The sequence below is a fragment of the Mastomys coucha genome, unplaced genomic scaffold, assembly GCF_008632895.1.
Source record: "Mastomys coucha isolate ucsf_1 unplaced genomic scaffold, UCSF_Mcou_1 pScaffold16, whole genome shotgun sequence".
NCBI classification, from domain to species: Eukaryota; Metazoa; Chordata; class Mammalia; order Rodentia; family Muridae; genus Mastomys; species Mastomys coucha.
Genome location: NW_022196898.1, coordinates 105,663,824 through 105,688,550, shown reverse-complemented (window position 1 = coordinate 105,688,550; position 24,727 = coordinate 105,663,824). Strand labels below are relative to the sequence as shown.

Here is a 24,727-nt window from a genome sequence, read left to right as displayed (position 1 = left end):
ATAGGATATAATCCAAAAAAATTGTTGATGACATATAAGAGTGTAAAAGACTTGGGGCCAGCCCCACAGAGTTCAATATGTGTCAAGCTCAACTCCTCACATCAACAGGAATTCCCTGGGAAACTCAACACTCACTGTATTGCATTTGTTTTTCGTGATGCTTGTACCATGGAGTAGCTTGGTGAACATGCTTGCTGAAGTCATTTTTTATGTTAAATTTCTTTTTATAAACTTCTAGGTTGAAATAAACCTAAAACGATATCCAACTCCTTACCCGGAGGATTTAAAGAATATGGTAAAATCTGTTCAAAATCTGGTGGGTAAGCCAAGCCATGGAGTGCGTGTTGAGAACTCAAATCCAACAGCTAACACGGAGCAAACTGTGAAAGAAAAGTTTGAACACAAGTGGCCGGTGGCCCCAAAGGAGATTACAGTGGAGGTATTTGGAGGTTATTGGTAATTGCCAGTGTGGTTTGACTTTTAGACTTCTGCGTGATGATGTTTCTTCAAACTGAGTAGATTGCTTTAATAAGCAAATTATACATTATTTCTTAAATAAAAATGACTCCTCTTTTGAGATAGGATGGTTGTACCTAGTAAATCAAAGATGGCTGCCCAACGCCCACCCCCATAGTCCAAATCACTACTATATCTTTAATAAGTACAGTGGCTCATCAGCTACCCAGGCTAGCCTATAATGTGTTATTCCCATGAAAATGTTGGCTACCTAAAATTTATCTGATCTTTTCCTGGGAAAACTAATGGGACATTTTTATTCAAATAATGACAGTAAAATCCCTACTAAGTTTAGCATGAATTTTTTTAATGTTTTTGTGTTTGAGTTTCAGCCAGAAAGAAAGAAAGAAAGAAAGAAAGAAAGAAAGAAAGAAAGAAAGAAAGAAAGAAAGAAAGAAAGGAAGAGAGAAAGAAAGAAAGAGAGTGAGACAGACAGAAAGGAAGGAAGGAAGAAAGAAAGAAAAGAAAGAAGAGAAAGAAAGAGAGAAAGAAAGAGGAAAAGAGGGAAAGTAACCCACAAACATTAACTAGGATCAGGAACAAGTAAAACCCAGGCTTGTGGGATCTGACCATGAAAGGCTTGCTTCCTATGTTTGGAAATAAGCTAGAATTTCAGTCTTACTGATTTGTGTAGTCTGAAAAGAATTCAACTACATTATGCCACCTCTGCTATCTCATCAACTCTTCAACTAATTAGTTGCATCTTTTACTTTTGCTAGAAACACAATTGGAGTGAGCATGTCTGGTCCATATTACTTCTCTAAAATCTAAATTGACAAAACTCTTTTACAAATCTGCATTTCAAATAATCAATTTGTGGCATTTGAACACCAACAGCATATGTAGCACTGTGCTAAACACTGTGAGAGGATAAAATAAATGAAATTGTGTCCCAGGTTCCCCATTGATTCAAAGCTAAGCTACACATGAAGTGTTGCCAGGATTTCTTGTTCTAAATTGGGGCTGAAACATGTATTAAAGATGACATAATTTCCTTAACATAGGAACCAGTGGAGGACATTCCAGACATGGAGAAAACCTTGAGCAAAACAGCCATAGCCACTTGGGAGGCTGAAACAAGAGGAAGGCTGGAAGTTCAAAGCCAGCCTAGGATACAGAGTGAGACTCTACTGTAAAAACAAAACGAAAAATACATAGTTATAGGATGCAGATCCACTAGAAAGAGAAGCACACTTTCACACCTATGGAAATCAAACCTGGAGTTTTAGAGGATGAAGTAAATCTTCAGCTTAGTTTTTTTTCTTTACCTTACAAGCACCACTGTGGTCTCTTTTTCCCATGATACCCACACACATCAAAGCAAAGTCACAATCTTCCATCTAAGATATTACAATAGTACAAATAGGACAGAAAGCAGTATTTAACACACACACACACACACACACACACACACACACACACACTTTGTATTTAAACTTCATGAAATCACACTCAATACCCTTTGTAGCAAAGTGGTTATGAAAACCTAACCCTCAGTGAATTCACTACAAATATAAGAACATTTATAATTGCTAAATTTCAGAATTGGATAGGTAAAAAGCAAGAAAAATATCTGTGATCATAAATTTAATAGTAACCCATAGTAGATAAAATTTGTTTAAGTATCCCATGAACATGCCAAAAATAATGCATCTTGTGCCCCACCCTTAATCTGGTTTCACAACATTATCTACCATTATCTATCTTTGACACTAAAATTGGGGTAATAATTTCTTCTTTCTTTTCACTCCTTATCCATTCCAAATAGTTACTCAAATCTTCATATTTTCAGCTTTGTTTCCTCAAGTCCACAACTCTGTCAGCATTGCTACAAAAGCCATTGTCTTTTTGCTTTACTTTGTCTCCAGCCTCCTTGTTGCCTTGGCAACACTTTCCCTAAAAAGAGTGCCAACCTAATAGTTTCCTTGACAATAGCTTCTTATTGCTGGGAGAAAAGTCTGAGGTTCTTCATTAGCTAGGAAAGCTACAATGGAAGCTGACTTCCAACTTCATGTGTCCTATGTGACCTGCCCTATCCCTTTCTCCATCTGTTGATGTGATCTCTGTAAAAAGAAATTCCAGTGTAGATTTCAATACTTTTTCTGAAATCGAGACTGTATCTCCTTTTCCACTGAGCCAACTGTAGACGTTCATCATCGCCCCTCTTAAATATAGCTAAATTAAGGGCCACACTACATTTTATTCAGTGTCCTGATTTAATTAATGTGAATAACCAAGTATGTGATTAATTATGAAGGCTCTGATTTATTGTATTTTTTGCACCTGTATACATTTTGTATTCTTTATTCGGGGTTTCAATGCATTTATATTAGCCCAGGCTAGTCACAAACTCAAAACTTTCCTGCTTCTGCTTCCTAAGGACCATGACTGCAAGCTTGTACCACCTTGTGTACACTGTGTAGACTGTGCATATAGACTGTGCAATAGAGAATTACACACTTCATTATAGAATCAGCCAGGTGATTAAACACTTTAACCAAGGGAGAAAAGTGAAGAATTGAGGTAAGCAAGACTAAAAGGGGGAATCTGGAAGGCAATACAAAGAACCTAGTGTAATGGTACACTTGGGAGGTGGAGGAAAGGAGATTAGGAGTTCAAAATCATCTTTGGCTTCATAGTAAATTCAAGGCTAGCCTGGGATACATGAGATCCTATCTCAAAAGGGCAAAACAAAACAAAGCAAAACAAAGGTAATTGCATTTGATAAGATGTCAAGTGAATGAAAAATGAAAGCCAGCTGACCTTTTCCAAACCCCAGAGTTTTCAGTCAGTTCTACTAGATAAAGGACAGAGCCAGGACAGCCATAGAAATCAAGAGAAGAGAGCTGGTGACAGGAAAACTTCCCATCCTGCCTTTTTCCTTCATAATGTCATCTGAAGTTTGTGTGCTCATTCCCAGCTCTGTGCATGGCTAGTATACCCTCACCCTTCAAATATTAAAGGGCCACCCCTGATCAGTCTAACTTCCTGGCTTTCTCTACATCATCATTGTGTATGCTTGCATTGGATGCAATGATGACATTTACAATGACTTTGTATATTACCTTCAGACAGTTTCAGAGAGTAAGAGCCATTTCTGTCTTATGTAGTATGTGATGATTCAAGTTGGAGTTTTTCAACATTGCATTGCTGCCAAAGTCATCAGCTCTTAGTAAAAACCATACTCCAGTTTTGGATTCTGACCTTTTCCTGGGCTAACAATGTGCTCTCCATACTCAACAACAAGCCACATGCCCTTCAGCAGCTACAGCATCCCAAATACACATCACATCCATTGCAGTGTGCTGGGCTGCTGGGATGCTGGGCTGTTGGGTTGTAAAATGCAGAGTGTTAAAAATATCAAAAGCATTTTTACTTAATAATATTTTCAACTTATTCTGGGTTTACTAGATGTAACTACAAGCTGGGAGCATCTATATGCCCAGAATCCAACACATAAAAGGCACACCATAAATATTTGTGGAATAAAACAATGATTAGTTAAGTCTAGTGTTACAATCTTACTTTCTACCCGATTAGAAGCTCATGGAAGGCCTGGTGAGATTCTGAGGTTTTGAATGAGTTGATTCATCCTTGTTGGCTGCTTTGTGTTGCCACTCTTCACCTGTGCATTATCTACGTATCTTTTTGAGATAGGTTTGTTTTAGTGTACATAGACTTAAATGATACTTAACATTTCCATAGAAGTAGCTAGGTGCAACTTAGTAAATATATCCTCCTTTGAGGTCATTGGAAAAATAAAGTACATAAACTAGGAAAGGAAATGTTTTATCTTATTTTTAAATAACCAAAGCCAAAATATTAAGATTCATCAGATGCTGACCATTTTTTCTCAAAGCTAGAAGTCATAGCAAAGACAACTCTCAGATGTCACACACTAGCATTTAGATTTTACCTTTTGATCATAACAAACACCAAAATCCAGCTTCATGTAGATTGAGACCAATAATATGCAGCCAAATGTTGAAACAAAGTGCAAAACTGAGACAGTGGTTCACACCTTCCTGGTTGATTTCAAGCATTGCTTCCCTGACATACTCTCAACAACCCATTATTATCTCTGGGAATTATCAATGGCCTCCATGAGTGCCTAAGAACACAGATTGGGAGCTTTCTGGAGGGCAAGAACTGCTCTCTTCGATCTAACTTATTGCTGACCTTAGCAAGGGAGGTGTATCAAGGCCACAATTTCTTTACCTCTAAAAATCTAAGTGCTAAGAGACCCTGTGGAGATGGAGTAGGGGGACAACAGGTATTTATGTATGAAGCTAAGCCTAGCACTTGGTTCAGAAGGCTAAAGTAAATGATAACCCTAGACCATTCCTCAAGAAAATAAAATTCCAATTCCTGTCCCATTCTCTTTAGTGGTCTGCATATCTCTATCTAGCCACCTGCTCACCATGTCTACTATAGTCAAAAATGATACAAGCCTTTTTCATAGTGAGGAGACAGCTTATTTTCCATGTGCAGAGAAGCCACTGTCTGCCTAATAAAGAAAAACATTCTACTGTCCCTGAAGTTTTTTTTTCCTTGTTGCCTTTATTAACTCTCAAATGCTCAAAAATAAACCTTTATTCTTATTGACTCTTACCTTAGGACTCTCTTTCTCCATGTTACTAAGAGCTAAGATTCTATTTAAATAAAGGAAGGGTTGTGGGATTAAAAGAGAAAGGACATTTCACCTTTCCTCCCTCTACTTCATTCTCAACGAGAGACATTTAGATGAATTTCTGATGAGCCACTTAACAAAGCTGATTGCTTTACCACCGTGGAGGCAGCCTCAAAACTTTACTTTCCTCAGTTTTGAACAGGGTCAGAACAGGCTCATACCTTAGTTGGACCATACAGAGCCCTGGTCACAGATTTAAAAAGCTGATGCATAGGAACAAAATATCCTAAGTATTGAATTTATAGAACATGAGGTAAAAAAAGTAATGTTAACAGTCTATGTTGATATAATTGCTTGATTTTGTTCTTGTATCTCATTTTATTTTTTTTTCATTTTGCTTTTTCTAAAAAAAAAAAAAAAAGAAACATTTTTATTTGTATAAGGTGTCATCTAAAAATACCTCCTTCCCAAGTTGTTTCATACAAATAAGTTACCTTTACCTTCACAGACTAGGCAGAAATTAATTAGCACTAATTCTATTACCTACCACCTTCATGTGTTAGATGTGTTAGATGCAGGTCTGAGAATGCTTCACCTTGCCCAAGGTACCTGATTAATAAGAGATGAGGCAGAAACAGGACAGAGAGACAGTGCCCTGGGAGGCCAGCATGTCTTGTTCCTTGCACAGAAGTGCTTCTCCAGCATGCATCTTCTTATAAATGCCTTCCAAGTCATACACATGCTTTTACTCTTTATATACCAACGTAAAATTTTACTGTGCATTTCTTGTGCTGAACGTAGAAACTCCATGGAAATGCATATTTCTCTCTTCATCAGATGCTGACCAGGCTTTTCATCAACCTTTTTCTCTTAGGATCTCTTTTGAATCAGATCTTTTGCTTTAGGTCCCTGATACAGGGGATCTCACTGGGAGCCTCACTCTGGAGCGGGGACTAGCAATGTGGGAACCCAAGAGAAGAACATTTTAATGCTGAGTCTTTGTGAAGTGTTTTTCTGTGCCCCAGGTCCAGGGACAGAGTTGAACTAATTGATAGGACCATCTTCATCTTGAAATATAATTCTTTTAAAAATTGACAAATATCAGATAGATGTTGGTGTTTCATAAGAAAATATTCTCATACACTGCCAAAAATAAGTTCAAAAGAAAAAGTGTCAGTCAAGAATTAAAGAAATGGATGTGTGTTTTTTCTGAAATACCAGAAACCTATATAGCCTGTTCCTTTGAGTGTTTCTGCCCATTTATTACACCAACCAAACACTAGACAAATCTTTCCAAATTCCTATTTTATCTAAGTGTATCCTTCTCCAATTCAACAAAACATCTCTACTTGTGTTAGTTCAGTGCTCAAAATTAACACACAAACAAACAAAAAGACCAAAACCTTGAATGTTCTTCTAATTCAAATTATCATAAAGAAGTTAAAAGACACAGCTGTTGTGTAAAGAAAGTGGAAATTTGAATTTTGGCTTTCTTAATATTCTCTTGATACCTGTTTAATTGGGAATTATCTGAATTCTAGAAATCAAAACTCATGGAATTTGTACACTGGTGAGACAGCTCAATGGTTGAGAACTCTGGTTGCTTTTGCAAAGGACCTAAGTTCATCAGTACCCACAGTGTTAACTCCAGTTCCAGGAAATCTGATGCCCTCTTCTGGCCTCCACAGGAATTGTATACAAATAATACATTTATGTTCATGCAGGCAAAGCACTAAGACATAAAATAAAATAAATCAAGAGGGGGAATTTCAAAGCTTGTGGGACTTTTATTTTGTTCATTCTTTATAAAGTCATATTCTTGTACCACTGCCATTTATTACATTCAACATTAAATATGCAGTGAAGATTAAGTAGGTTGGATGGGCCATAAGAATGCTAACAACCCAGGAAGGAGGAACAGCAGACACACAGTGACTGCCAACAGCCACCTGGGGCACAGCTGCAGAAGCCAGCAGTGCAGGGGTACAGGGCTACTGGGATATTGTAATGAGATAGAACAAAGATCCTACTGATCAGCAATGCCCTTCCTACTTGGAACTCATGGGAGTTCGGCCTCTTACATGCAATATATATGACTGAGCCACACTGCCTGTGGAGGGCGCAGCATAATTCAATGCTGTGTTGAAATGAGTTCTGTTCCATCTCAATTAGATTGGAAATTCCCAGAGGACCACGTTGTGTCCTTCTGGGAAACCTCCACAGTTCTTTGCACAGTGCCAGGCATACAAACAGCATCCAAAAACACATCTAATGAATAAATGGGCTCATATAAATTAGAAAAATAATTAGTGCTCAATTACAGACACAGAGGGTTATTTTGCAATGCCCCGTGGTGAATTAAAGTGTAGGGCCGCATCTTTGAGTCTGAGCCAAGTAAGATATTGCCATCTTGGTTAACCGTTATTTAAATGTTCACTTTCCTTGTCCTGTATTATTATATCTCTCAGGATTCTTTTGTTCATCCAGCTAATGAAATGAGGATTGGGGAACTTCACCCTTCATTAGCTGAGACCCCTCTGTACCCACCCAAACTTGTTCTGCTAGGGAAGGACAAAAAAGGTAACATCGTGAAGCCGATGTGGAACTGTGCCCGATGCATGTGCATGACAAATCGCCACTTATACATTATGACATGCCATAGTCTATAAGTACTCGCACATGTGTGCTTCTGACATTAATCCATATGGAATCTGCTTTTCATACTTCTTTGGTATATGTCAGTGTTTATAGCATTGTAACATGTTTCCCCTTTAAATTTCAGAATCAACTGATGAGTCTGAAGTTGACAAAACTCACTGTCTGAATAACAGTGTCTCCTCAGGCACCTACTCAGACTACTCGCCCTCCCAAGCTTCCTCTGCGTCCTCTAACACCCGGGTGAAAGTGGGGTCCTTGCAGACAACAGCTAAAGACGCCGTCCATAACTCTTTGTGGGGTAACAGGTGTGTTGAGAATTCCCCCTTCTGTGTTCCTAAATGCTCATTGTCAGCAGCTTTGACAAAGTGGAATCTGCTTCTATGTTGGAATTGTGTTTGGCATGTGAGTGGCACAGAACATAGAATATGCAGGTAAGCATGTAGGCTTACCTGGGACTTTGGAGGGCATCAAAGCCATCCTCCAGGCCCTGGCATCCATGCAAGGCCAGTGGAAAGAGACTATGGGAAGTCGCAATGGGAACTAAAGGCTTGAAAGTGAAAATTTGTGCTTGATCGTCCCTAATAATGAACATATATTGGATTATAAGTATTATTAGCAAATGAATTCACATACTGTCAGGAAAACAGGCATATGCTAGAAGTGGCCACTGGCTCAAATATGCTACTAGCCTGATGCCATAGTGCAGTCAATATTGTAGATGATCCCTTGATATACTATCTATATGCCAATAGAAGACTAGGAAATCATGAGAAGGAAGAGGTTTTTTTGGGTTTTGTTTTTTTAATTTGGAAATGTTTTATTATATATTTTCTTTATTTACATGTAAATTTCTCCTTTCCCAGTTTCCCCTCCAAAAAAAAACAAACAAAGAAACAAACAAAAACAAACCCCTGTTATTTTTTGGTTTTTCAAGACAGGGTTTCTCTGTGTAGCCCTGGCTGTCCTGGAACTCACTTTGTAGACCAGGCTGGCTTTGAACTCAAAAATCCACCTGCCTCTGCCTCCCAAGTGCTGGGATTAAAGGTGTGTGCCACCACTGCCCAGTGAAGGAAGAGATCTTAAGGGAGGAGGAAAGAGAAGGCAACAGACACATGTGACATGAAGTGAAAGGGAGCACTTTGGGAAGAGGAATAAAGGAGAGAACCGAATTAGAACAAAGTCTAATAGCACCCAAGTCTGAAGATGCTTTTTTATGCTATTTTTTAATTAATTATTTATTTACATTCCAGATGTTGTCCCCTCCCAGGTCCCCTCCCACAGTTCTTCTTCCCATTCCCCCTCCCCTTTGCCTCTGAGAAGGTGCCCTACTCTCTACCCAGGAATTCCCTTTCCCTGAGGCCTCAAGTCTCTGCTGGATTAGGCAATCCTCTCTAACTGAGGCCAGACAAAGCAGTCTTCTGCTAATACATGTCAGGGGTCTCGGACCAGCCTGTGTATGCTCTTTGGTTGGTGGCTTAGTCTCTGAGAGCTCCCAGGTGTCGGGTTAGTTGAGATTATTGGTCTTCCTGTGAGGTTGCCATTCCCTTCAGCTCCTTCAATCATTCCCGTATCTATTCCATAGGGGTCCCCAGCCTCAGTCTAATGGTTGGCTGTGTCTGCATCTGTCTCAGTCAACTGCTGGTAGGGCCTCTCAGAGGACAGCCATGCTAGGCTCCTGTCTGTAAGCACAGCATAGCATCAGTAATAGTGTCAGGCTTTGGTGTTCCCCCCATGCGATGGATCCCAAGTTGGGCTGGTCACTGAACAGCCTTTCCTTCAGTCTCTGCTCCATTTTTATCCCTGAGTTTCTTTTAGACAGGAACAATTCTGGGTCAGAAATTGTAACAGTGAGTTGGTAATCCCATCAGTCCACTTTGGGCCCTGACTATCTACTGGAGGTGGTCTCTTCAGGTGCCCTCTCCCAACAATAGGGCATTTTAAGATCACCCCCATTGAGTCCTGGGAATCTCTCACATCCAGGTCTCTAGGACTTTCTATAGGGTCTCCCAGCCCCCACAAATTAATGAAATAAATAAAACAAAGCTGGAGACTTGGTCTTATCTGAAGACAGCTTGCACTGATTAGAAATACCAGCATTTTTAAATTCTTTCATCTGGTGGCTTGGAAGTGTTCTGAGTCAGAAATTCTAGGGATAAGTAGGGAAAATCCCCTTGCCAGGCAGTCTTCAGGACCATGGTTGAAAGAGCCCTTACTTCATTCAATCACCCATTTAACCAACATCTATCCTGAACCCAGAAAGAAGAAGATCTCCCTCCTCATTTTTGCATTCTATGGAAGGACCTAAGATGGTATACAATAGTACACTAGGCAGTCCGTTTCTTAGTGTGCTACAAAGCCATGTTTACTCAGAAGATATGAAAGTCAGAGCCCATTAAACTGGGCTTTTTTGGATAGTAGAGATGAAACAATGCAACTTTAACCATAAGCCAGGTGGGGATAAATGAGCTACACAAAGGCTGGTGGCATTCTTTGTTAGTTATTCTTCTTCTGGAAAAGTCACCTCTTCCTCTTGGTCATTTTTCTCCTCCTGCTTGTGTTCACAGGATTGCACCACCTTTCCCACAGCCTCTAGATGCAAAGCCATTACTCAGTCAACGGGAGGCTGTCCCTCCAGGGAACCTCCCCCAGCGTCCTGATAGGCTGCCAATGAGTGATGCTTTCCCTGACAACTGGACCGATGGCTCCCATTACGACAACACAGGTTTTGTCTCCGAGGAAGCCACAGGCGAGAATGCCAACAATAACCCTCTCTTAAGCTCCAAGGCTAGAAGCATACCTGCTCATGGGCGCAGGCCTTTAATCAGGCAAGAAAGGATTGTCGGCGTTCCCCTGGAACTGGAGCAGTCCACACACAGACACACACCAGAAACAGAAGTGCCTCCTTCCAACCCCTGGCAGAATTGGACCAGAACTCCCAGTCCATTTGAAGATAGGACTGCTTTTCCTTCCAAATTAGAAACAACCCCTACTACCAGTCCCTTGCCTGAAAGAAAAGACCACATGAAGGAGCCTACAGAGACACCAGGTCCCTTTTCTCCAGGAGTGCCATGGGAATACCATGACCCCACCCCTAACAGAAGTCTCGGTAATGTCTTTTCTCAAATCCACTGCCGCCCAGATTCATCTAAAGGTGTTATTGCAATTAGCAAAAGCACGGAGAGGCTTTCCCCGCTCATGAAAGATATAAAGTCCAACAAGTTCAAAAAGTCCCAGAGTATTGATGAGATTGACGTCGGTACCTACAAGGTCTATAATATCCCACTAGAAAACTATGCCTCTGGGAGCGATCATTTAGGAAGCCACGAGCGCCCAGACAAGTTCTTGGGACCAGAGCATGGCATGTCCAGTATGTCCAGGAGCCAGTCAGTACCCATGCTGGATGACGAGATGCTCATGTATGGAAGTAGTAAAGGCCCACCCCAACAAAAAGCATCTATGACTAAGAAGGTCTATCAGTTTGACCAAAGCTTCAATCCACAAGGAGCAGTGGAAGTAAAAGCAGAGAAGAGGATTCCACCCCCTTTTGCACACAATTCTGAGTATGTACAGCAGCCCAGTAAAAACATCGCCAAGGATCTGGTCAGCCCCAGAGCCTATAGAGGATACCCACCCATGGAACAGATGTTCTCCTTTTCCCAGCCATCTGTAAATGAGGATGCCATGGTGAATGCTCAGTTCGCCAGCCAGGGGCCCAGGGCAGGCTTCCTAAGGAGGGCTGACTCCCTGGTCAGCTCCACAGAGATGGCCATGTTCAGAAGGGTCAGTGAGCCCCACGAGCTGCCCCCTGGTGACAGGTATGGCAGAGCAACCTATAGGGGAGGGCTGGAAGGCCAGAGCAGCATTTCAATGACTGATCCCCAATTCCTCAAGAGGAATGGCAGGTACGAAGATGAACACCCTTCATATCAAGAAGTGAAAACGCAGGCGGGAAGTTTTCCTGCTAAAAACCTTACCCAGAGGAGGCCGCTGTCTGCCAGGAGCTACAGCACAGAGAGTTATGGGGCCTCCCAAACCAGGCCAGTTTCAGCTAGGCCTACCATGGCAGCCCTCCTGGAAAAAATACCATCTGACTATAACTTGGGTAACTATGGTGACAAGACATCAGATAACAGTGATATAAAGACAAGGCCCACCCCTGTGAAGGGAGAGGAGAGCTGTGGCAAAATGCCGGCAGACTGGAGACAGCAGCTGCTTAGACATATAGAAGCTAGAAGGTTAGACAGGGTATGTCTGGCGTTTCTTTGTAAGAATTCCCTCCTGACTTGGGTTTTCCTTTCCTGGCGTCTCTTAGCACATGTGGCGGCGCATGAGTTAGGAATGATAGCTCCCAGAATTTTAATTTTTATTTTACAGGGGAGATGGATTGCAACAGTTTATTGTCAGTATTGCTAATGCTTTCTGAGAAGTCATAACCAGCAGGTGAATTACTTACCAAAGATAGCCTAAATAATGTTGGTAAGAAAGAATTTGACTCTATTATCTGGGACGGTGCTTCGATGTTTTTCTAGCCATGGAAGCAAGGCCACCTCTCCCAGGAACCAAAATTGTTCCCTGGTGACCTAAAGAGTATTTTTTTTATTGAGTCTATAAAAAATGAGTATTTTACCCTTTTCCACATGGACTCACTTATATTAAACTCAGGCTTAATTTGTTTATAAAATTTTCACATTGCTACAGCTAAGGGACAACTGAAGTTATTACTTCTAATGAGCAATAATCTTCCCAGCAAGTAACAGAAAAATAAAATAAGCAGAGATTAAATGCCCTCCTACACACTATTTTATTCGATTATAAAATCCTTCCATTTAGAATATTGGCTTCTATGTAGAAGGAAATTCTAAAATTCAAATCAATCTACAAACAACAAATGCAGATGATGTCTCAAGAAGAACTACAAATGAAACAAATTAATATTTACAATGTAGCAAAACAAGGAAATAAATCCCAAATTAATCCTAATTCAGTTAAAAATTGAGTCATAATACTTTGTGGAGTGAACAGTGATTGGAGAACTAAAAACAAAAACAGAAAAACAGTACAAAGCTTAGAATTAGTTCCTGTTGCCTGCTTGAATCTCTCTAAGAGAATCCAGGAATTTCATTTTCTAGAGTTTTGACCATCTGCATTATCATTCACTGAGCCTTTGACTCTAGGTCAGAATACAGTGTGTGCCCCAAACTCATGTCGAAATTAAGGATTGTTTGCAAAATGGGGCTTTTCCCTCTCGTGTCTTCGAGTTGGGTGTTCTGAGTGATATTACCCACCAGGGTGCTTCACGCAGTCATTTCAGTTTTGCTGAAATGTTCTGCTTTTATGGAGCAAGTTCACTGTGTTAAGTATTTCTTTCATTTTAAATCTGATTTGTAGGTTGTATCTACATGACAAGGAAATCATTTTCCTAGAGAAAGAATGAATTCATAAATGTGGCTGTGAGCATTAATTTCTCAGCATGAAAATTAGTTCTGCCTTGCAAAGTATTTCATCAAAATGTTTCAAATAAGTATATACTCCATCTCTTTGAAAGAAGCTTTGTTAAAGTCTCATGGCTGATGTCATAGGAGACACCTAGCTAGAAGGTACATGATTTACCTCAAATTATAATCTCATGTAGACAAATAACTTAAGGGTGAAAATTTAGGGTCTAATAATACAATACAGCCAAGAACTCTGGCCTCATACAGACATGACCATATATAACAGGGTAATATGAACTAGGAGAGGTTCTAAGAAGGTGTGAGGAGTGTATGTAAGATGACTAGTAATTGGAGACAGAAGAATGGATGGAAACAAAGCATGAAAATGGAATGACAGATGTGAAGCATTTGGTGTCATCAATTTACTGGTGTCCTGGATAGATGTGTCCCACATACTTTGATACAAGACATTAAGAAGTAGGTGACTCCTGTAGCTGGAGGGAGTATAGAGGTGGGTTTGGATAAGTAGGTCTGAAGGCCCTGCCTGGTCCAAATGGCTAATGTGGATTTATCTGTATTTTTTTTTCATTGTTGTGATGACACCTCCCTTTTCCATTGAGCTATGCTTGTTTATAATTCTCTGGTTTTAGCACTAACTTTTCAGAGCCATTTTGATGTATATTCAATGTTTCTCCTTTGATTCAAGAAGTTGAGTTACTTTAGACCACCGCACCAAGCCACAGTTTTCTAGGAGCTTTCAAGTGGCATTTTCTTCTCCAGTCAGCTGAGTTACCTAGCCATAACTCAAGCTGCATCTCTTTTGAAATCTTCCAGCTATTCTCCCAAATGAATTCAGGGTGCCAGAGCACATATTGTAATGTCAAATAGTTTTGACAGAGCTGAGCTATTCACATTCTGCCCATGATCAGATGGCACCAGAAATTCGGGGTACCTCTTTCCTCCAAAAGCTGTCCAATCCTGAGCAAACGGTAATTCCAGCAGCTACAAGATCTTTGTGATTTCACATAAAAGCCAACTGCCTACAGATCTGCTCCTGTTATAGGTTTAGTAGTCCAACATGGAGTTGGCAAACGATTTCAGTGTTGGCATTGGAGAGACAGACAGCTTCAAGTACTACACTAAAAAAAGAAACCATTTTCTCCCTTAATCACAAAGGCTTCCATGACAGAACCCCTTTGTGACCAAGAATAAAACAGGAGTCTAAGTATCTTAGATTGCTTGTCCTCTATAGGACATTAAGAAATTAACCCTGAACAAGAAGAAGAGGTTGAGAGTCTTTTTACTTTCGGCATGGTGACAGTGAACTTTAGTCCTAGTCCTTAACAAACTGAATTGGCAGACAAATGTATCTCTAGTCATCTCTCTCCATAGCTCATCAAACTCTAGTGGTAAAAATCATTACTTTGGGAATAGAATCTACCCATTAGTTCTCAATAATAACTAAGAAAAAGTCTACTGCATAAAATAAGAGAATTGCTGACAGAAGCAAGGATTGCCAATAATTGTGTTTCCACTGTAGATCAAAAGTTGATGCCAGGCCACTTTAAAAATATCTTAATTACTGAAGAGAAAAAATTTTTAAATTACTGGTCATTAGTACCTGGCAAAGGATATTCATGATATAAATATCACCAGAATGCTATGCAGATATTTGATGCATACTAAAAAAAAAAAAAAAAAAAAAAAAAAAAAAAAGAAAAAAAAGAAAAGAAAAGGAACAGCATTAACCATTTTAAAATTAAAACTGCCCTTAAGGCTGCCACATATTAGCTTAGGTAGAGTTAAAATTTGACATCTGTCTTGTATATACGTAGATTTGACAATGTGAGACATTGACATTTATAGCAGAGGGAATCTTATTTAAAAACCACTGTTTGAATTTGCAAAACTAATAGACTACTACAGATGAGCAATATTTGTCTCAAGCCAGGATCATGATATCTAAGAGAAAGACCTTAGCTTTTAAGTGAGAGCAGGCGTAAACTGTGTATCTTTGCTCTTGTCATTTCTGTAGCTCTGGACGGTACTCATTTTGTGCACAACTAACCCTGTTACTGTATGCTTTTGTCTGATTGAGCGCATGTTTATAAAGAGTTAACTGTTTGCCCGCTTACAGCTCAATGTTATGAATTTAGACGTGTTCATGTAATGATCCGTTTGTGGAGCCCGTGTTTACATCCTGTCACATGGTTATCTCCTCTACTCAGAACGCTGCTTACAAACACAACACAGTTAACCTTGGCATGCTGCCCTATGGAGGTATTTCAGCAATGCATGCAGGCAGAAGCATGACTTTAAACTTGCAGACTAAGTCTAAATTTGACCTTCAAGACCTACCTCTTCAGAAAGTAAGTATGGACTGCCCTACATGTGTCAGCATCCCAAAGCCACTTGATGTTTGTTCACATGATGTATTTAAGCTATGCATTCAGCCCTGCTTGTTACGGACTCTCCATGGTCCAAAAGCACCAGGGCAAATGATGTAGAGCCTGAGTCCTTAGCTGCTTGGTGTTTATTGTAGCCAAACTGATTACCAGACTCTTGCTTTTTGGACTGAGCAGGCACATGGCTTTTGAGATTGCTTTAAGCATCATCTTTCTTTTTATTTTCTATTCTTCCATGGTTTTCTTTCTTTTGTGTTTACACATTTATCATTTACTGTTTTGGAAGTGACCCCTGACCTCCCTTGGTGAAGCACTCTGAGAACAATGCTGAAAATTGGTGACTCGGGTGGCTCCTTTAGAAGGCATAATATTATGACTGAGCATGGAAGTTAAATGTTTAGCACTGTAAATGTTTTTTGTTTTTTGAAGTCTACCTTCCTTGTGGAAATAGAGCACAGGAAAGAGACATTTAAGTAGTAACAAGTTCATATATTTTAAACAAAAATTTATGCATATTAGCAAGGAAATAATACTGTATATTAATGAGAGGAAGAATTCCCGTTGTTAAGGAAACATTTTTCTTATTCAGTCAGCACTAGGAATGCCCATTTCACCTGCTTAGACTGATTAATGCTTTATTCTGTTACATCTCAGTAGAAACTAATGAGTCATTTTCATACAATGTCACTCTGACTGTATGTTAATGTGGTCATTTTGTGGAAGAAGCAATACAAAATAGAAAAACAAAGTTATAGCAGCCTCCAAACATTTCTGCTTTCTGAAGAAAATTAAATGTGGGAGAAATTCCCATGGCTTTATGCCTCACACTCACTGTTAAATGTCTGGTAACATTCCCTAATCTAGATCATTTAATCCATGCGTTGGGTAGCGTAACATAGAGATTTTATATCCACAACTTTAAAAGCACACAGCAATCAAAGCCTAAGTAAACTGGAACCTTTCTCTATCGATAATGTTCTCTGCTGGTTTTTCCTGAGGTCAGCAATATCTCTCATCATAACCATGCCCATGACCCAGCTCGCAGTCCCTAAACTTAGAACTGTGCTTGTGTGAAATTAATTTATTTGAACCAGCACAAGTTCACTCTAGCATGTCATCAGCCATTTTCTTGATACTTATATCTCCAAGGCCTTCATCCTCTTTCCACCTAAATCCAACTTTCTTATCCTATCCACATTCAAGTATGGATAAGCTGTCACAACTACAGCCCCCTCCACAAGAGGACTTGGAAAGTAATGCAAATCAGACTTTGAAACTAAATAATAAAATTTCAAAAAATTTACAAGCAGATTAAAGGAATCTTGATATGAAGAAAGCCACTGCTGGAACCCTTGAAAATATCTAATACCGGCAAGCCTATTTTGACTCATTTGGGTCCTAATTTCACTTTGAGCTATACAGTGATCTGGACTCATGTGGTAACTGGACAGCAGCAGTGTACTCAAATGTGTCTCTGGTATCCCAGTTATTCTCCAGATGAGTTAGAGTCAGCTGCCCTGTGTGTTAGCCTTGTGGTGTGGTGACCATGGAGTTACACCACGCTTCGTTAACATCAATAACACAGAGCTGTATTTGAAGACCTCAGCTATCTTCTCTCAGGCACAAATAGGACTTACATAAAATGGACTTCCCTTTGGAAGGGAAGTCCCTCTGGAAAGCACAATAAATTGCAACCCAGCAATTAAAGCAATGAAAGACTTCAAAGTAAATTACTATTAATATATTATCTCCTGCATGGAGGAGGAGGAAGGAAAGGAGAAGGAAGAAGAATAAAAAAGCCATTTCTAAAATTACCTGTTAAGGTCTATGAAAAACATACACTACTCTACCTGGCATGTAATAAGTTTGAAAACATTTACACACAAGTATTCAGAACACAGCCAATGCTGTGGTTGTGGCAGTTCAGCCTGTGTTCCACTCCATAGGTTACACCCTAAGCCTGTATCTATTCTGCCAGATTCATCTCTTCTGAGGAGCTTGGAGTTGCAAATTTGGGGAGGTTTTCTGCCAAATGAGAGAGCTAATCTATTTTTATATACTTTTAAATTAGCATACAAGGAAATGGGTGTTACTATGGCCCTTTCAATGACACTATACTCTGTCCTCCCCTCTCCCTTTCCTGTGGCCCTCCTTCCTACCCCAGAAGCCCCTTCTGCTTCCATGTCACATGGGCACTATTATGCCTGCTTTCTGTTTTCTCCACCCCCTTAAGATTTCCTCATGCTCTCTCATGATCTCATACACATGCACAAATATATATGCACATATATTAAAATCTATACATGAGAGGAAATGTGCAGGGTTTGTCTACATCTACTGCACCACTTCAGTCAGTCCATTTGCAATTTCTAACCAATTGCCATAGCTTCGGGAGCCATGGCTAACTGTTTTCATGATATGGCATGCTTCCTCTCAATTCTTCTTGCCAGACAAGAACACGTTCAACATCCATTTTCCTTTGTACAGAAAATTACTCTCAAGCATCTAGAAAAAAAAAGCATGATGCTGCCTAAGGAATGTAATGGAATGTGAAGTACACATTTGTGGGAGTGATGCCTTTCCCAAGGGACGCTTGGGACTGAAATCATACCTTGTGGCCATCCTCTCTGCGAACCTGGCTTCTTACATCAGGAAGAAGATGGTATTCTAATTCCTTCCAAAGCACTGACACTGTCCTTAAGCAAATTCATGATAAGCTAATTAAATGGCATAATCGCTTGTAACAAAAAGCCCTGGCACCTGGCAGTGCTTGCACAGCATATGTCCAAGGGCATGGGGAAGGAAGACATGTTCGTCAAGGGCATTTGGGGAAGGTATGCTGATCAAGGGCATGGGAAGGGAAGACATGCTGACCTTCTTGAGTATTTTGAACATTTCTAACTCATCTCTATTTATTACATGCCCAGACAAGCATACATTTTTCATGGATTAACAGCTAACTATATTCTTTCTATTATGTAAACAACAAATGATAATTTCATGAAAGTCTTTAAGATACTTTTGAAAATGCCACCAGATATAAAAAAAAATTAATATAAAGAGTTAAGATTATTCATTACTTTGTTGATGTTTCTACTGAACTTGAAATTTCAAGAGTGCTTATGAACTAGAATGTTGACATGCAAGTCAGACTTAAATTGTAGGATACTGATATTTCCTATATTTCCTATTTATTTATTTATTCATTCATTCATTCATTCATTCATCATTTATTTGCTGCCTTTCCAAAAAGCATTTGAGTCAACTTTCTATGATGTTTTTAATGGTTCATGTGCTTTTTTGGATGTGTTCTACTGTAATGAGCTCAGCTATTGTTTTGAAATGTTATGTTACTGGAAAGGATAACATTATAAGGGAATGTCAGTTCAAACACTATTTTTATTGCCTAGATTAATGATAGAATGATGAATACTTCCATTGGGAAAAACAAAGGCTGAGAAACACTGAGAACCCACTCTGTCTGTCTGGTACCACAAGGTACTTTAAAGATGGTTTTTCTTGCAAACCTAAGTGTCTCACAAACCTAAGTGGACATATTTAGGAGGTTATCAGACAGACCGGAGACTGGAGATCATAAGTCACACAAACATATCATGTGCTTTACTGTCACGCCCCTGCTATCCAGCATAGTAATAGAAAGAATTTAAATCTGGCTGCCTTGTACCTAGAATATACCCTTTCTACCCAAGGTGAAGCCTTTTCAAAACTCATAACATTTTCATTCATGACTCTCAGTAGTCGATACAATTCCTTCATACACCTTATTATCCAAAAAAAAAAAAAAAAAAAAAAAAAAAAAAACCATGAAAGTTGATGATATGGAATAGGAAAAAATTAAAAAGGGAAATAAATGGAGTATCTTAACTGACCCGATGACACATGATTCTGTAGGCACTACAGGATAAATGTTTCAGGTTATCTGATCTAAGTGAAAGTTGGTGGTCACCCTGTACTTCACCAGATCTGCCTGTACTTCCTGACTATTTGGTCTCACCAGAATGTGCTTGGTAACATGACTATTACAGACTGCAAACCTCACACGCTAACCCTGCTGGCAGCTGCACCACCATAGAACATCAGAACTGGTGGAGAAACACTGGCCTTTGCTAATGCCAGCCCAGGGCATGGCTTCCAAAATAAGTACAGTAGTTTCCACAGAGCTAGAGTTACATTTGCCATCTCTTCTTCATTTAGTGTTTATTACCATAATGTTACACCTTAGAATCTTATGCTTATTGTTTATAGTCTTGGGGAGTAATATAAATTATAATTTTAGAGAATGAAGAACAAAGTCATATATATATATGTATATATACATATTATATATATAATTATATATATATATATATATATAATTGTTTCTTTGAAGTTATCTGGGAGAAAATGTCCTCAGCGACTGTTTTGTTAGTTAGTAAATCAATTTGTTGTTGTCTAAGAAACTCCTGGGTTAGAGAAATTTAGACAGCAATGTTTGCCCTGACTACTTTTAAACTTCTGGTGTCCTTTGTCACTGAACCTGTGCAGGTGACTCAGGACAGAATGGCTCCATCACTATGTCCATTTATTTACCCTAAAGCCAAGAGTCACTTATTAAATGCCACATTTTTCCTGATGAAAGCAAAGCAAAATCTATGCTGTACCTTAACCAGCTTTGCCTGTAATTGCTATCAATTCTATCAATTCTGTTATGTTTATTAATGGCTCTTTATCCCTCCAGAAAGAGCCATCTACCATTTAATTATGAAAAAAGCCACCAGCCTGCAAGTGCACATAATTCCTCACAGACAGAGGATAAGATGAGCAAACAATGTTAGTATCAGTATGGATGATGCCTCTCCTCTGTTATGGGCTAACATAGTCTTTTAAAAACATTACTGCAGAGATTCTCCCTCAAATATATTTGCCTTTATCATAAATATCTTCTCAAAAGCTTGCTGGAATACAGAAATAATTTCACTAAAAATACTCTGGACAGATTTTTTTCTAGCTTTTCCTGTTTTTGTTGTTAGCTTTTATTTATTGACTTGTGTGTTTGCTCCAGTTTGGGCATTTTGTTTGTTTTGTTTTGTTTTGTTGAAGGTCTCAGTACATAGCCCATGCTGGCCTCAAACTTATGATTCTCCAGCTTCAGCCTCCCTCCTAAGTGCTGAAATTATATGCATGTGCCATCATGCTTCTTGGGACTAATTGTCTTTAATATCTTCCTAAATCTATAGAAATGTCCTTTGCAACCATATATTAATTGCCTAACAAAATAGAATCTTACATTCATCAAAGATGTCACAAGAACTTGGCAAAGTGTCAAAATCTAATGCCATTCATACTGGCAATACATGTAATTTCACAGTCATGCTTTATATCATTAATTACCAGATGAACGAGGCTACTGGTTCAGCTATGCTCATTTACTCATGCTAATGCTATTTATGTATGCACATGTATATACATAAATATTCATTCCTTTGTGTACATTCATGTACACAAATACATGTACAAATATATTCACACAGATGCACATTGAAGGCTCAACCAGATTAGAAATTACTTCTTTCACTAGACACCATCATTCCTAGTTCTCAGAATCCTTGGCACTAAGTTTACCAATAGCCATAGCAGACTTTGGAGTCGCTTTTCTTAAGCTGTAGTCCTTAACACAATGTTTGCTTTTCCACTAAATCACACTGGTCATTCCCTCTGTTATTCCAATAAGCAAACCAGCAGAATCCAACAGCTAAGGTCCTGTGCACTGTGTGTTCCTTTATCTCTGAAGAACTTTTAAAAGCTACACAACAAACTTATTTACAGCATTTAGCCTTTGAGAAATAATGTGAGCACACTAAATAATTCACTTTTCAGTCATCTTCTCTCACCACCCAACATCAATAAGTTATTTCCATGGCTTTTCTGTTTCTTCAGACTTTAGCGCTTCACTTACAAAAATCGAGTCACAGCTCATTCTTGAAAAAAGGGAAAATGCTTTCAGGAAGTTCCACCAATTTTACTGTATAGTGAAAAAGAATCTCTTTAATAGTTCTGTATGTTTCTGTCCCTTTGTCCGTGTAATATGAAAGAACTAGTGTGACAGTTAACTCTAGTATTTAAAAAGAAACAAATTAATTTATAAACTTATGAAGAATCTGGGTCATGATGTCAGGTTTTGATAGAATGGAGTTGAGCCTTTGTATTAGGCCAAGAAGGGCTGTGCCAATTTGAATAGTTCTCAGTGACTATTCAAAATAGGACTATTCATTCCTGGGCAGGTAAAAAAAAAATGCATATGAGGACTACATATAAAAATAAGAGAGACTTGAACAAGAAAAGGAACCCTGTGTTGAATTCTGCCACCTCTCAAAAATGTGTCTGACACAGAGACAGTCAGATGACAGGTTGTATCATCCCTCAGGGCAAAGGACCCAAGCCAAAGAGACAGAGATACTGAAAATCCAATAGAAAAATACTAATTAGTGGCTCATGAGTATATGAATACCTTTTAGCTACTTAATATTTGTATTCTGATTTGACATTTTTAATGTCTAGAAAAGTTGTCTGTGGGAACATGTGAACATATTGGTCTACAAGTAGTAAAGAATAGAAATCCATTTCAAACATGTATCGGATAACTATCTCACTACTTTCAAAAATGACTTTCATATGTGTTACTCTTTTTTACTTTTTTAAAACAAAAATTCACTCCTAACATGAGAGTTTACATTCAAAAACCTTTTTTGCTGGGTTTTATTTTTCATTTCTGATGGACTTATATAAACAGAATTTTCATAGTCAAAGTAAATGGTGAAATTTAAGCTATGTCCTTTTCATTATGTCCATTGGAGGGACAATGAGACAGTCTTACTGTGAGCCCTGCTAATTTTACTGTATTTTCCAGAAGTTTTTTAAAAACATACATGTGGTCAAAATACAGATAAGGAGGTTATGGGGTCACTTTTTATAGTGGTAGGACTACTCAAATATAGCCAGATGAGGCCTGACAAGCAGCTGTCTATGATGATTATGAAGGCAGTGGCCCAGCTCACTAAGACTGAAGGACCCACCTCACACAGAGTACCAGCAAGCACAAGCCAGGCTCTGCTACCATGAATTTCAGAATGTGGGCAAGGACTGGAGGGGGCAGCAATGGAGTCGCACAGATTCCCAATAAGACAAGCATAACTCAGGCACCCTGGAGGTTAGAGAGGAAGAGAATCTGTGTGAATGCCCCACAGTATATATACCATCAGTTGTCTCTCCAATAAAAGCTATATGTCTCACCTTTCTAGTGGTATATGATTGTTTAATGTTAATCTAGATAGAGTATGAATCATCTCAAAATATCTAAGATCAATATTAATAAAGACAGGATATTCCTATTTACTAAAATACCACACTAAGAGTTAATTTTTAAAACGTATTAATTTAAATTTAATATATAAGTGATGCATAAATGAATTTAGTAATCAAAACAGTAGTGGCTTACTTGGTCGTGACTCTAGCAGCTGTCTGTTGATAATGCACAGTGCCAAGCATCTTCATCTGCAAGTGCAGATCCTGCCAAGGATTATTGGAAAATACATTCTTAAAAAAATCAAGTCAAAGTCCAAAAATTGATGTTAGGCTATGGCTTGGAATATTGTACATTCCAGTCTATGAATTGCATGGTTTCAACTTATATTATAAATGGTAAGATCAAATTAAAGAGACAAACTAAGCAAGCTTTAAAATGTTGTGGGTGTTTCTAAAGCATTAATTAATTTCATTCTGATTATCTTTATTCAGGTATTATAGAGAATCTAAACTTTAAAATTCAGTAAGCAATTCTGAGATGGTTACTTTCATCATATTTCTCATTGCTTCCAAAATAGCTGTCAGTTTAGAATTCTTACTCAGTAAATAGCATATAAAAGTGTTTCCAGGTAGGATATATGTTTTATATAATCAAACAAAATTAATTTTACCATAATTGTTAGGGACTCTTTTCAGAAAACTATCGTAAACATCACTAAAGAATGCCATACCATTTTCGCAATAGACCCCGTCCCAGCAAAGCAACATTTTAGACAATGGACAAGAAGATGTCTCTCCTAGTGGCCAATGGAATCCTTACCCACTTGGGAGGCGGGATGTACCTCCGGACACCATTACTAAAAAGGTAATCAATTTTAAGTTGACACAAACCATGAACCTCACACTTCCATTGTAATTTGTAGTCCATATCTTGTGTTTTAACATCATTTCTAACCTCATGGTAAATTCAGGCTAAATATCCTGACATTCAAGGGCTTCTGGTCAACTGTCAATGTAATAAACCCAGCCCGGTGCTCAATTAGTAATAGCTATATGTAAGTAGCATGCCCCTCTGCAGATTTACCATTTCAAGAAATGCCTTAAGATGTGCTTTGAAGTGGAAGGACAGAAAGATGTGTCATATACACTTTATCTAGCCTTGGCTTCAATAGTGCACATAATCAACTTCCATAAAACTAAATTTACCATTAAAAAGGTTGATTTGCCACATCTAAAGTTGTAACAGAGTCAATGAGATGCCTCGGCATGTAAAGGTGCTTCCCTTCAAGTCTGACTACCCGATTTTGATCTCCAGGTCCACATAATAGAGAAGGAACCAATTGCTACAAGTACACTGTATGAGAAAAGGAATAAGTACTTTGACCAAGTACATATGCTTTGTGGCACACATATGGCCACACACAGGTGACACATATAAATCAATCTGTAAATAAATACAATAAAAATTGTTTAAAGTTTTGCCTAGCAAGCACTTGCTGAGCAATGGTACACATACTACATGTTAAGCACCTGCTTGGCACTAGAGAAGCAAAGAAGAATACAAGCCTCAAGAATCTTTTAACCAAGTGAGTGTAGTGAGTGGGTCAGACATGACAGTTCACCACAGCAAAGGAAAGGAAAGCTGCAACATGTAAGGGTGTTGGGGTCTGTGCCCTTACTGTGATTTTAAGATCTTTGTTTTGTTTTGTTTTGTTTTGTGTTTTGTTTTTCAAGACAGGGTTTCTCTGTATAGCCCTGGCTGTCCTGGAACTCACTCTGTA

The 24,727-nt window shown here is 38.8% G+C and overlaps 1 protein-coding gene across 15 annotated transcripts in view; it reads left to right on the top strand.

Moving 5' to 3' along the window:
- Positions 1-24,727, top strand: part of Lrrc7 (leucine rich repeat containing 7) — a 483,929-nt gene that overhangs the window by 399,606 nt on the left and 59,596 nt on the right. For 8 of the 15 annotated variants that reach the window (XM_031375985.1, XM_031375976.1, XM_031375977.1 and 5 more), the window contains 6 exons: positions 239-439; positions 7,615-7,726; positions 7,929-8,109; positions 10,369-12,049; positions 15,468-15,608; positions 23,692-23,811. In XM_031375985.1, the coding sequence (XP_031231845.1) occupies positions 239-439; positions 7,615-7,726; positions 7,929-8,109; positions 10,369-12,049; positions 15,468-15,608; positions 23,692-23,811 (2,436 nt within the window). Of the gene's footprint in view, positions 1-238; positions 440-7,614; positions 7,727-7,928; positions 8,110-10,368; positions 12,050-15,467; positions 15,609-23,629; positions 23,812-24,727 lie in introns of those variants that run through there. The other 7 variants (XM_031375980.1, XM_031375984.1, XM_031375983.1 and 4 more) reach the window with 5 other exon arrangements.